This window comes from Pomacea canaliculata, linkage group LG2 (genome assembly GCF_003073045.1).
Source record: "Pomacea canaliculata isolate SZHN2017 linkage group LG2, ASM307304v1, whole genome shotgun sequence".
NCBI lineage: Eukaryota > Metazoa > Mollusca > Gastropoda > Architaenioglossa > Ampullariidae > Pomacea > Pomacea canaliculata.
Window position 1 is genome coordinate 43,569,705 of NC_037591.1, and position 13,564 is coordinate 43,583,268.

General features: G+C 39.7%; 1 protein-coding gene across 1 annotated transcript in view; it reads right to left on the reverse strand.

Moving 5' to 3' along the window:
- The window catches only part of LOC112556067 (cytoplasmic dynein 1 intermediate chain 2-like), a 36,406-nt gene that overhangs the window by 6,811 nt on the left and 16,031 nt on the right, over window positions 1-13,564 (reverse strand). The window contains 10 exon segments of the mRNA XM_025224682.1: window positions 118-243; window positions 530-670; window positions 1,653-1,797; window positions 3,577-3,710; window positions 4,034-4,147; window positions 7,458-7,604; window positions 9,969-10,094; window positions 11,578-11,677; window positions 12,081-12,240; window positions 12,766-12,918. Coding sequence (XP_025080467.1) covers window positions 118-243; window positions 530-670; window positions 1,653-1,797; window positions 3,577-3,710; window positions 4,034-4,147; window positions 7,458-7,604; window positions 9,969-10,094; window positions 11,578-11,677; window positions 12,081-12,240; window positions 12,766-12,918 — 1,346 coding nt within the window.

Below are 13,564 nucleotides of genomic sequence, written 5' to 3' on the forward strand. Positions count from 1 at the left end.
CATGCTCTGCAAACTCTGATAAAGTACACCTGTCCTGATAGCGATGACAGTAACCATGAGATGAGCTTACTTGTCAAACACGTCTTATTAGAAACATCACATATATGACAAGCTTACCTCTGCAACATCATAGAGATAAATTCGTCCCATATCATCACCCACAGCAATATGGCTGCCTGTCTGATGCCACCGGCATTTGTTGAGGGCAGCATTAGCACCCACAACCACAGAGGCCACTGGTACCTAAAATATCAATATATTTATTCAGTCTGCCTGCTACTTTTTTATACATTACTTCTACTGCTATTCATGGTTATCAGCAAACTCACATTTTATGAAAGAACAGACGCTATATTAAAATAACATTAAACCTAAAGAGATATAGCTTCCTTTACCATAAGATGGCAATTTCCAAAGAATGCTGAATGCAATCTGGATAACAGGTGAGTCTCTCAGCCCTGCTAAAGCATTAGATAACAAGGAATGTGTAGATCCCCAGCATTGAAAATACCAATGGAAAATATCTCACCTCTGTTTCATGGTTTAGATGCCAGAGGTCAAGCCGTCCCATGATATCAACCCCTGCAAAGAGGGCTGGGTGGGTTGGAGACCACTGCACATCACTTACATAGTCACTGTTGTCTTCAAAAGAGCACAAATATTTCTGCTCCTGAAAAAAATCCAGCACAACAGTAAAAGGTAATTTATGGAATGCTTATGAAATTTTTAAAATTCACAATATAAGCATAAATATATGTATCCAGTATGACGTCTCCCCGACATGATTACACATGAATGGCCCTGTACATGGAAGCACCACACCCCTCCAAAAAAATAACAAACAAAACCAACACAAACACATACACTTTTTTGTAGAGAAAAGAGCTGGTCTATTATAATGAATTTTGCATCATTCACACATTTATTCTTTTGTGGTGTGGTGGGAGGGCTTTCCTTCTAAACAAGGGAGGCAACAAAAGAACGGCGATAGCTAACAGCTAACACACACACACAGCAATTATTCATATGGTGCCCATTACATCGCCTTTGAGAAGGGGACGTCCCTACCTAACTATAACCTTGAACGCAGAATGTTTCTTAGTGTCACCAAGCTAGTTTCCACAGGTGATTCCACAAGATAAATACGAAGGTTAAGGGCTACAACTCAGCAAGTGAGAAAATATTACCCACAGGAAGTTTTAATATCATTATCAAATTAAGTATATGTATATAAAAACACTCTCTGGGCAAGTCTCGAAAACTTTTGCTCTGTCACAATGGTGAATCCAGAACCTCCCCAGTCCTCCATCTAATAAGGCACCGTAATAACATCACCACTGTGTAAAGCAGGCTACAAGTTAAAGTACTGCTCCCCATTAAAAATATACTACTACATGCAAGTCAGTTTATACTGGTAATAAACTATCATGGTGTTACACTTTCCCCTGTATCTATTCTTATAAGAACAAGTTTGGTAGCACACTATCAAATGAGAACTAATTTACTTGATGGAATTTATTATTTTCATTCCACACACCTCTCCAAAAAAAAAAAAAAAGAAGTTTAGTTCAGCACAATCAACATCTCTAATAATCCTGATATTCTGGCTCCCACCTACTGCAATAGAATGTTGACCAAAAAGTCTAGCTCACTTTTATGCTCCATAACTTGATGGTCCAGTCAAAGGATGATGTCAGAAAATAGGGTGAGAAGTCAATCTGTCCTGCTCCATGGTGGGTATCTATTGCAGTAATAGGCCCCTGGTGTCCTTCAAAGGCTTCATTTATGCCAGCTTTACTGTAGTGAAAGCAATGGACTACCTTAATACACAAATGATTGACCATAATGGATGCAACAGACTGATCTACAAGTTCTCATGTAGTGAAAGCAATGGACTACCTTACTGCACAAATGATTGACCATAATGGATGCAACAGACTGATCTACAAGTTCTTATGTAGTGAAAGCAATGGACCACCTTACCACACAAATGATTGTGTCACAGTCAGGTATAGAGGGGGATGGGGTAGTGGCACCCCTGTGTATATACCCCTCTCTTACAAGGAAAACGTGGGACCCCAAGTTTGTTGGACCCGTGGTCTGTGCTATGCTCATCCCATGTCAAGCTTGGCTGGGGTGGGTATTTAAGGACAGCTGCATGCAGCCAGTGGGCTGACTGATTTTTGCTGGATCCCAGAGTGTTTGCTGAGAGGCCACTTCACGCTGTGTGCTGAAGTGGGAAGAAAAACAAGCCCAATGCTGAGGGGGATAGTTGTCGGATGACCACCTATATCCCGATGCCGTTGAAACTTGCAGATACAAAGTAAAAACTTTCCTTTTCGTAGAAGAGGTGGGACAGTCTGGTTCCTGCCTGACTTAAATGAGACACTGTTAACAAGAACTTTAGTGTGAATTGTATTGAAGTATACTGAAAAAAGCCTGCCCAAAACTGGGTAAGCTGGTGACGTGATGTTGCGGCCCTATGCTCCCCAAAGAGTAACAAGGAATAAACAACTTAATTCAGGGACTGCGTGTTGATGTGTAGAAATGACAACCATGTGCAGAAGAGTGTAATCAGTCATACAGTTAAGTGTAACCTGCAGCTTTGTTGTTTAGTTCATTCCTTTTTACTTCTCGAAGAGCATAGGGCCACAACAATACCTCGCCAACCCTCAGTTGGGTCCATGTGGTTTTGATGTCCTTTGCCTTGCTCTCTACTGTTCTTTTTCAAGTCTTCTTTGATCTCCCAACTCTCCTTTTCCCTGAGGGTTCAAGTCAAGTGCCTGCTTGGTAATAGTGTCAACTGGTTTGCGCAGAGTGTGTCCTATCCAGTCCCATTTGTGCTTTTTGATGTCTTGGCTAGTGGCATTCTGGTTAGTTCTTTTATGCAGGCTGCTGTTGGAGATCTTTTCAGGCCATCTTAATTCCAGAATATGGCGTAGGCATCAGCATGGAGCTTGTTGTTAATGGTGTTTGTCACTCCCTAGGTTTCAGAATCATACAAGTAGAACTGCTTTCAGATTGGTGTTGAAGATGCGGTTCTTACTGTGGAAAGATAATGCTCACGAGTTCCAGATGGGGCACCAACTCAGTGTGGTTTGTGCGTGCTGCTGCCAGTGAAATAGGAGACTAATGTCATCTGCAAAGTCCAGGTCCTCTAGCTGTTTGGTGAAGGTCCACTGGATACAGGTAGTGTTGTCTTGGGTCGATTTGTGCATAATCCAGTCTATGACCAGTAGCTTTGTTGTATGAATACATTTTTGTCAGTCTGGGCGGGTACATTCCCCTAGAAAACGCTTTTGTGTTATTTTGTGGAACGAGTGCACACATCTTAGCTGTGTGGTGTGACAGATTGACAATAATGGATAGAACAAGTTTTCATGAAGTTAATGAAATAAACCAATTCACATGTGAAACTGTTTCCAATTCTAGCAATTAAACAATTTATTATAATGAATAAACTAAACTGACTTGTATACTTAACTGTAACAGTGACTTTAAGCACACTTCATAAATCTTATTTCAGTCATCACGTCTTTGAGAGAAAATTCTGCTTTTGCAGCTGAAGATATATACCTGCCATGACGAGACCCAGAATAAACCATACACTCTTCTGAGCCAACAATAAAGTTGTTGGCATCACCAGAAAGAAAACTGAAGCAGGTTGCTGCAACAGACTTGGATTGCTTGTGCTGTAGCTCCATGCTGTCCTGCAAGGTAAGCACAGGTAGCGGCCAAATGCAAAATACATAAAATACTAATGAGATAATTAGCTTAACAATTAAACAAATTTTAAAATGAAGCAGATGGCATTTCACTGGATAAAAAAAGAATCCTGGTTTAGTTACAGTTAAAGACAGCAGCAACATGTGATAGTCCACTGTAAGAGACATGCTACCGACATGCTATTTTTCATTGGCAGCAGACAACAGGGTAATGTAAATGCCAAACACTGACTATGCAATACTGTAAATGATATAGGAACCTATCTAGTTAAAGCATAATGTCGTGACAGGAAAAATCTTCAACATACCTGAGGTTGAGACAGCATATCTAGACTCCAAGAGCATAGTTTGCCATCATTCGAAACAGAGATCAGATTATGAGCATTTTGTGTGCCAACAACCGTCACACAATAGACCGGGTGCTGGAAAGGAAAGGAGTACATATGAATGATTCTGACACCATTTTTTAAATCATAAGACAATTTCGCCACAAATAAAACCACTTCATAAGATTATTCCATAAATATGATATTTTTATTGTATTTTATTTCTTCATGACTTACCAGATCACCAGATTAATGATAATAGGGCACATTTGCTTTTTAACCATCAAAAGCTGACTCCCTGACAGCTAGCCTGTGGGTGGCATGCAGGGCACGCCGATGGTCAGTGAGCAACAACGCTCAGACAGTGAAGACAATATAGTTTTTGTCACCAACATTTAAGAATTAACCCTACCAAACAGCAGGGAGGTCAGAAGAACCTCAACATCATATCAGTTTTAAAGAAAGAGAATTTACAATAAAAATTTAATGTCTTCTTTGACCTTACCAGATGACATGACCACAGGAGAACTGAAATTAGAAAAAGAGAAGAAAAACAACTCCCCTATGTATCAAACATTCAGTGCCACTGAGACTGGGCTCAAATATGCCAGAGAAGCAGTGTGCACAAGGTCTCTTAAATAGAATTTTCCAAAGTCAGAATGCCAGCAGATGGTGGACAGTGTTCTATAATGCTACATAACTCAGGAAGATGAGACTAGCTACGATTATCCATATGTTGTGAGCATGCGCATGAAGCAAAAAGTTGGCCTTTGGAGGAAGACTACCACAAAAATCATTTATCACTTCTTTAATCCAGGGTGACAGGCCTGGGGGCAAGACCTCATCGTGATCAGCTTGGAAAGAAAAGAAAAGCTAAGCCTATATCACCAATTTAGCAGTAAGCACTAAATGTAGATCAGGAAGGCATGGAATGGCCCAGCTAAAAGAAGGATGACAGAATTGCCTTGTAGCCTGTGATGGTTATGGAAGCAAGCTTCTCATGAAACAACCAGAGAAAGAAGTCCGCTAGATAAGATGAAGTAATCTTTTCAAGTGACAGGTGAAGCTCATGTTGCTATTTAGATAAGGCTTTGCATTTGCCTCCATACCTCACTAGAGTGGAAGGCTGGTGAGCAGTCATGATTCTCGCCACTGTTTTCGCTGAAAAATAGCTTGCCAACAATGGCCACCCAATGTAGATTTAGCTTCTCTGGGGCCACATGAAAAAGCAAAAACTTGAGCAAATGGGGGAGGCACAGCCCATGGCACCTTTAAAAGTAATTCCTCCGGATCCATCATCCACACTTTCTCATTTCACCAGTCCAAAGAGAATTATCTTGGCCATTAACTCGTGGAATCTGCTCAAAACCAAAACCTGAGGGTCTGGCACTGGAGACACAAAAGTCAGCAGCTTTACATTCCTATGAGTGGCAAATAAGTTTATGAGCTGAAGATAAAAAGTCTGACATATCTGCTAAGACAGAGGGAAGTCTGACTGATGTGTGTGATCCCTGTGCGTTCCCGCTGAGGGTGTCAGTGAGAATGTTCAAGCACCCAGGAATTTAATTTAGTCAGTGCATTTATATAGCATCTTTTCCTAGCACCAGCCAAACTCAATGTGATTAACATACATACAGGCACATGAGCACATACCTTTTAAGGGTAGGCATCAAATGCATTCTTGCAAAAACACAACACACAAACATATTGCATACATGTGCGCATACGTGCACACACACACACACAGTGGAGAAAACCAAAGCATCGAGAGAAAATCATCAACAGTCAGATGCCACATCCAGAGAGGTATGTCATAGCCAAGATATAAAGCCACAACACCTGATTCTCACTGTTGTGATGACAAGCATTACCACTGAATATGATGGACCTCAAGCTGAATCTTAAGATCCCTATATCACATAAAAATCTTTCAGACACAGGGACAGACTGTAGGGGACTGAATGCCCCCTCTCTGTGCAGATAAGACACTACCATGAAATTGTCCAATTAGAAGCAAAACTCCCTGGTGAGTTATCAGCTTGGTCCCTGTTAAAAAACCTCTCAGGTTGCCACGATCTTGAAGAAATGTAGGGGCTACTCTGTGAAGACCACGAACCCTGACATTAAAGAAAGGGAGGGAACAGATGAGCTCCCCAACCTGTCCTGCTGGTACTGATGCAGAGGATATTGTAGGTTCTTCCTGCAGAGGAATGCCCACCTGTGCTGTGCCCATCCAGCACTGAAAGGAGCATTTGGAAAACAGTAGATGCATACTTGCTCCTTGAGATGAACCTTTTTCAAGACTATGGTGGACACATCCAAAGCTGACCCAACAGAAGGTAAGCTGCAGCATGTAGAAGTGTAGCAACTCCCAAGCCATGTCCAAAAGGTTATGGGCAAAGGAGGAAGCTTTCATCCAAATTGTGAATGTCTGGGCCAGATGAAGACAGACCTGGTGGTTGCTGCAAGTAATGAAGTATCTTCCAGAAGATCTATGCTGATAGTGACATATCCAAGTGGGATGGCACATTGCACAAACATATCTCCATGTAAAAACTGGGAGCTGACAGGTGTTCAGGATGCTAAGATCCAGCATGGAGTTTCAAAGGCAAAATGGCACAGTATCCGCCTGTTAAAGAGCCCTTCCCCATCCATCTATATTTTGTGCAGCCAGGGACTGACCATGCAGTTTATGCCTAACCCACTTCCTCAAAATGCATTCTTCTGGATCATCCTTGGTTTCCATACCATCAGAAGCACTGGAAGAAGTCAAGCCCACCTCCCAAGCCATCAAAACCAAAGCAAGGGTGGATGGGACACAAAAGACAGTTCAGCGTTAACTGTATAGAAATGCTAACACAACCCACTCAGTAGAGGTAAACCAGAGATAACGGCAACAGAAAACAATGAACAAATTAACCATCATAACGCAAGACCCTCCCCCATTCAACCAGAAGCAGCTGATTGGTAATTCTCAACAAAAGTCTCTGCTGCACAAAGCAAAAACAGCAAAAAAGGCTGGAGAGTTGGGATACAAAAGCTGAACAGTCTATAGACAGGTTATTCATGCAGATAGCAAAGCACATTGTAAATACCACTGCAACCATAGGAAAAAAATTGATAGATTGGCTTTGCTGTCATTTTTATAGTTATTTGAAGGCTGCTACTCACCTGACCAGTCAAGTGCCCCAAATAAACTTTTAAAAAAATTTAATAGCACTGATTTAAGTTTTTCGATCAAAAAATCTTTCCAACCCCAACAGAGAAAGAGAAAATAAACCCCTCTTCTTTGTCTTACTATCAAGCCAGCTTTTAAGATAAACGAAGCAGAGGCCTCCAAGTCCCTCTTGCTTCCACTGAGCCTTCTTTGAAAGATAAACCTGTAATTTTACTGCTTTCTACTCACCGTGTGGGCCGAAGCTGAAAGTGGAGTGCGTTGAACAGGTGTGCGCTTGTTGACACGATTATCCCACAGCACAATCTGTCCTGAGTAGGTACCACCCAGCACCAGATTGGGGTGGAACTTGGCAAAGCAACTTGACATAACTGGAGACTGCAAAAACATGATTTTGAGCATATTATCAATAAATGTCTTTAACTCATAAGAGACACTTTGTAGACCACTGTATGAAAGCATGCGTGAGTGCTAAGATCACTGCATAAGGCAGTGTTACAAATGCTACTGACTATATTTTTTGTCCATTTCTATAGGTAGACTCAAATATGTAACTGCAGATGTTGCTTGAGAAAACATTTGTCTGCAGACTACTTTTCCTGGCATTGCTTTTTTTTTTATTGCCTATTTCCTTGCAGTAATTTAGAATTTTCTAGATTTAGTCACTGCCTTTCAAAAATGCTGTCGGAGATCAAAGGGTTCACATCAATCCTCAACACTAAAATCACTCAAACTTTAATAATAATAAAAATAATAATAATGAGTACATCTGTATAGCGGGTTTCTCCAGTATCTGCCAGACTCAAGGTGCTTTACAATCCATTAGAAATGCTTTAAAATGTAAGGAGTTTACAGGCTGTAGCGCTTGCACTGTTTATATACTTTTTCTAAGTTACAGGGATAGTTTGGCTTCCAGGTACAAGCGCTCGTGTACACACACAAATATGCACATACACACACACTCCTTCCTCCCTTTTTCGCTTTCTTGTTTTTCTATTTTATTTGTGTGTCGTAGTTGTGTTTCAATTCGGATGTCAAAGATATCAATCTTCATGTCTGTAATTGACCTTCACTTTGTTTCTCTACTTTTTGTAGTTGTTTGTTTGGGGGTTTTCGTTGTTGAAAAGATGAATAATAATAATAGTTGGCTTGTATAGCGCCTCATCTTCCCCTGTGGATGACCTCAAGGCTCTTCATAGACGACAGATGGTGTGATGTGTAAATAATGTGACGCCAGAACAAAATGACTGTACTCCAGGCCAAAGGTCAGCATCTACACACAACATGAACACAATCCGCAGGCCAGATATCAAACATGTCATACAAGCTGGAATACACTTCACAGCAAATACAGTTCTAAATAGCACATCCAACAGACGGCATCAGTCGACATAGAATGACGAATAACCCCAGCATATGCAAAAGTTCACTGCTCGCTGAAATGTGCCGATTGTCAAGTCTGCAGTTGACAAGGAATTGTAGCAACCAAAAAGAAGAGACGCCAAATTGGTCCTCATGCATGATGGCAGGCCTGTCAAAATCATTCGCAATCACAAGTCCATCACGAGGAAGACGTCAGATAAGACAAAAATACAAGTGCTCTGCCCTCTCCAACCAGTTAGATGAGGGGACATCACTCTATCTGTGCGTTTCGATTCCTTATGAATCATTCCACGTGTATTTTTGACATATATGTAGAAAATCTATTTTCTACTGTTATTAATGTTGGGGAAAACCAACCGCGAACTAGTCAAACTGGCGCCACATCGGGCACGGCTGATGCGGCAGCCGTCTTGCTGTCCTATTCAACACCGGTGGTTAGTGGATGGCGGTGAAATTCTAACGCTGCGATTCACGCACTGCCGGGGGACATCAATAGTCCAGTTAATAACAGGGAACGACACGAGGCAGCTGGAAGAAAGAAACAAACCAAGTCTGGTACAGAGGTAGAAACCTCACTTTCCCAGGGGGCTGGCTAATGAGTGGCCGACAGGAGGTCCGTCTTATAGAAGACATTAAAGGGTCCGAGGGACTTGGAGTATTATTGTTACCTTTAGTGAACTTGCAAACATTGGAATCTGTGAACTCTAACTTGTGAACTTTAGTGAGCTTATGATTGGTGGAATTAATAGCGAGTTGTGATCTTTAGTGAACTTGTGAACATTGGAATTTGTGAACTCTAACTTGCGAACTGTGGTGAACGTGTGCACCGTGGAATTATCACCAGGAGAACAGTGACACGAAGAAACGCCTGAGAAATAAGTTTCATGATTTATGTAGCCACTAATGTATGACATATATATATATTCATGTATTGTTTAATTATATTCTTTTGATTAGTACTGTAACATCTACTAACTTATTTCTCGTTCCACCATCTCTAGCCTGCGAGGTCAACTCTCCATTCTTTTGCCAGACTGAACAGAGACCCACAGTTGGGAGGCAGGAGGGAACTAGTGGTCATGTCATCTGGTAAGTACTCAAAGAAAGGAATTTTACCATGAAAAATAGTATTTCTTCTTCGTACTGTACCAGATGACATGACTAACAGGAGAATAAACTCCATCAAATTTTAAGACATACCTCAATTCCAACCAGGCAGCTGAGCGGCAGGCAATACCAAGCTTATTAAATGATCAGAGTAGGCAGGGGTGTGCTGCTCTATATACTTGTGCATAAACACATCAATAATTACACAATGATTCTCTCTCTTGTGGCTGAAGACTGAAGTTGGAGTCTCACCTGACAGTGAAAGACATATTCAGGTGTTTCCTTCTTGTAGCGAATGTTCCAGATCAACGCAACTCCATCAGGCTCATTTGTGACATCTTCATTTGCACTGTAGGAGGACAATAAAAGCTCTGGGTGCTGAAACAAACAAGTTCCAATAAATACCTTTAAAAAAATGCCAACATCCAAGGTTATACAAATTTCTACAATTGTTGTCCTTTTAACCTACTGTAATTCCTTGATGTACCTCCTATGCTGAGTGCCCACACACATTATACGATCATTATTTTATTTTTATACAATTATCAAAGAAAAATAAAATGTGAAAAATGATGCACCACCACCAATTATCCCCCCTTGACCATAATGGAAGCAAATCTACAGGAAGATTTCAAAATCTCTCACAACATTCCCTACTTTCACTGAAAAAATGGCAGAAAGCAGTACTGAGCATGCTAGGTGCCACACAGTAAAAGCTGGGATCGTGCATTGAAGAATTTTTTTTGTCAATACTTTTTTTGGTCATTAAAAAAAAATTTTTATTCAAAAAAGGCATTTTCTATATTTTGTGCTAACTAGCTCCATCTCATCCTTGTGTTGTGAATGAGTTAAAGATGTGGTAACTGCCAAGATCTTATACATTTCTACAAATGATCAAGTTTTGTCACATCTTAATACACAGTATATGATCTTGTGACAAAAGTTTGCCTCTTGGCAAACAATCGAACTTTTTTCTTCTTCATTGAATCTGAAACTATATCAATGAACAAATAAAGGTTTCAGGAAATATATATGATAATACTGGCCTTCTGTGTGTCATTTATGTGTTTTGTGTGTTGAATGCATAAATAGGGTCATTACCAATGAAAAAAAAGGCCGGTTGAGGTTTTGTCACGTTTGATGTAAATTCTATTCACACTGCGAAGTATTAAACATTCGGGGTGCATTGAAACTTTTCACCTAACAAAGTTCTATAATTTCCACACACAAAGTATTTGTCAACATATTCCTGCAAAAAATTAATGCATTCTGAATTCTTTCTGTCATGATGGTTCTTTGTCCCAAATTAATGGAAACTTTGATCACAAAGATAATTGCCTTTGTCTAGCAGACAAAGGAAGTCATATGTAAAAAATAGTTTTCCGAATGCTTATTTTAATATTTGAAAAGAATCTCAGAAATATAAACAGAGTGACAGCAACATATAAATTTTCTTTGAAACTGAAAGACTTTGTCACATGATGATGACCGTAAAATTTCACTGACACTTTGTAGTGTGTTGACTTTTTACAGGCACAAGAGCCACTTGAGCAGTTATCTTTTTAACTACATTTATGGACACTTAATGCCACATACTTTCAACAGGCATAGCATAAAAAAAAAACCAAAAACAAAACAAAAATGAGTATTAAAATTAATTTTACAACACGACCCATTTTAGGGGGTCGAACTTTTGTCACAGGCTCATTTGTATCTTAGGGCAGATCTATAATGAAATGTCATCTGTAGAGTGATATGTGTGTATGGGAGGCGAAAGTGAATGTATGCGCACATGTAATCATTTGTCTGTGACGAAAGAATATGCTTATCAATCAACAAACTGACATCTCCATTCATATACCTGTGAAGACCAATCCAGGCTGGTTATTATGCGATGCTTTGACCAACGATCATCATAAAATTCTCGATTCAACTTCAGCCGCTCTCCTGCCATAGCCTCACTTCAACAGAGGTTATAAACTTTATGCTATGCCCATTTCTCAATCACATCTTTCATGTACATATGCATGTATGTATAATTACATATGGAAAATCGAATGTCCATCAACATAAATAACACCTGGAATGTACAGATAACATATGTACGTGTGTGTGTGCGCGCGCGTGCGTGCGTGCGACTGAATATTTGAATGACTGAAAGTACTTGGTTACAACATTATGAGAAGAGTGGATTAAAAAGTAACTGATATGCTAACATTCTGCTCTGAATGACATTAATTTCTTTTCTTTTAAGTAATGTTTTATGGAGAGTAGAATCTATGCAGTTAATGCAGAAGCTTCTTTATGCTGTGTTTGCATCTTTAGTCAATATATTTCTCTGACAGTAGGAATGAAGTCACTTACTCCTCTTTATTTTCTCCCTCTGTGCCAGAATAGTCAACAAATATATCAATGTCCTCAGCCAGTGCGCGTTCCATGATGCGAGAAGCCCGAGTGAAAAACTGCAGGAAGTCTTCAGACATCAACACTTGTTTTTTCTCCTCCTCACTCAGCTCTGGAATCACTACAATAAAAGACAACTTCAAAATCAGACTGCTTCAGTGTGCCCAACTCCTTCTCTTTCAGGGACGATCATTGCTGTATTCAGATTAATATTTTTTTCTCAATTTTGCATGCTTTTTCAATACTCTTTTTCTTCTTATAAATGTTCTTAAAGATTTCATTATATGAGATAGGCATGCTCAATAAATTATTCTTCTTTCTGTGGAATTTAATCCCAAATACATTCCTCACACTATCATAGCAAGTAATAATTTTAATGTAGAAATTACCTATAAAACATTTTTGTTAGAATATTAATATTCTAACTTTAGATTAACATGGTTTTTCAACTATGAATGTCTGACTAGACTATGAATTGTTCTTATTACTATGATAGTAGATATTGAAAGTCATCACAAACCTTCTGTGGATGCCACTGCTATAATAAACATGAACAGATCCAAGAATAACACCAGGTTCAACACAAAATCCTCCAGCCAGGTATGATAAGATCAGCAGATTCAACACATTTCTCCAATTCACTCACCTTTTTTCTCTTTCTCCTCTCTCAAGGAGTCTTCCTGGGTAGTTGCTGGAGCAACCATCTCCACAATGGGCATTCGATGATTGACCTGGCTGTGACCATGACCTCTAAATTGTGACCCCTCCAGATCGCCAAAATCTGCATCTGTGTCCTCGTCTGAGCGGGCAACATCATCATAGACCAACACTGTTTGGTTAATAATTTTACATGGCTGTCCCAAAACATGAGAATATGATGAATATCATATGTGCAACTAATACTTTGATGCTTAATTACTGCATCAATGAAGATCCACCCATAACAGAACAACCAAGCAAGACAAGTTATGAGCATGAAAGAGGTGGTGGGAGAAGGGGAGGCAGGATGGGGAGAAAGAACACTAAATTATAATAAACAGGATAAAATTAATTATCTTTCTTCTAAATAATGGCCACTTCATGAACTATTATTTACACCAAATAAGCAAAACATAGCAAGTTCTTCTATCTTAACTTCCTCACCCTAACAGACCGACAAAATCCTTGAGATTTATTAACTCCAGGAAATATTACAGAAAACTTAATTTGTTCTTTACCAACATGGAAAACATATTCAGGAAACAATTACAGGAAAGAAACAATGTCTTGTAACCACAGATAACAGATTGTCAAGGCACAAGTCAATGTTAGTGCTGTTTGTAGTGGCCGTCCCTTTCTGTTGACTGTGTGAGTTTTTCAGTTTTTAAACACATTCAGCAACTCAGCACAAGAAGCATAGATATATTCACTGCCCGTGCATGAAAAAAAAAACCAAAGACATGCAC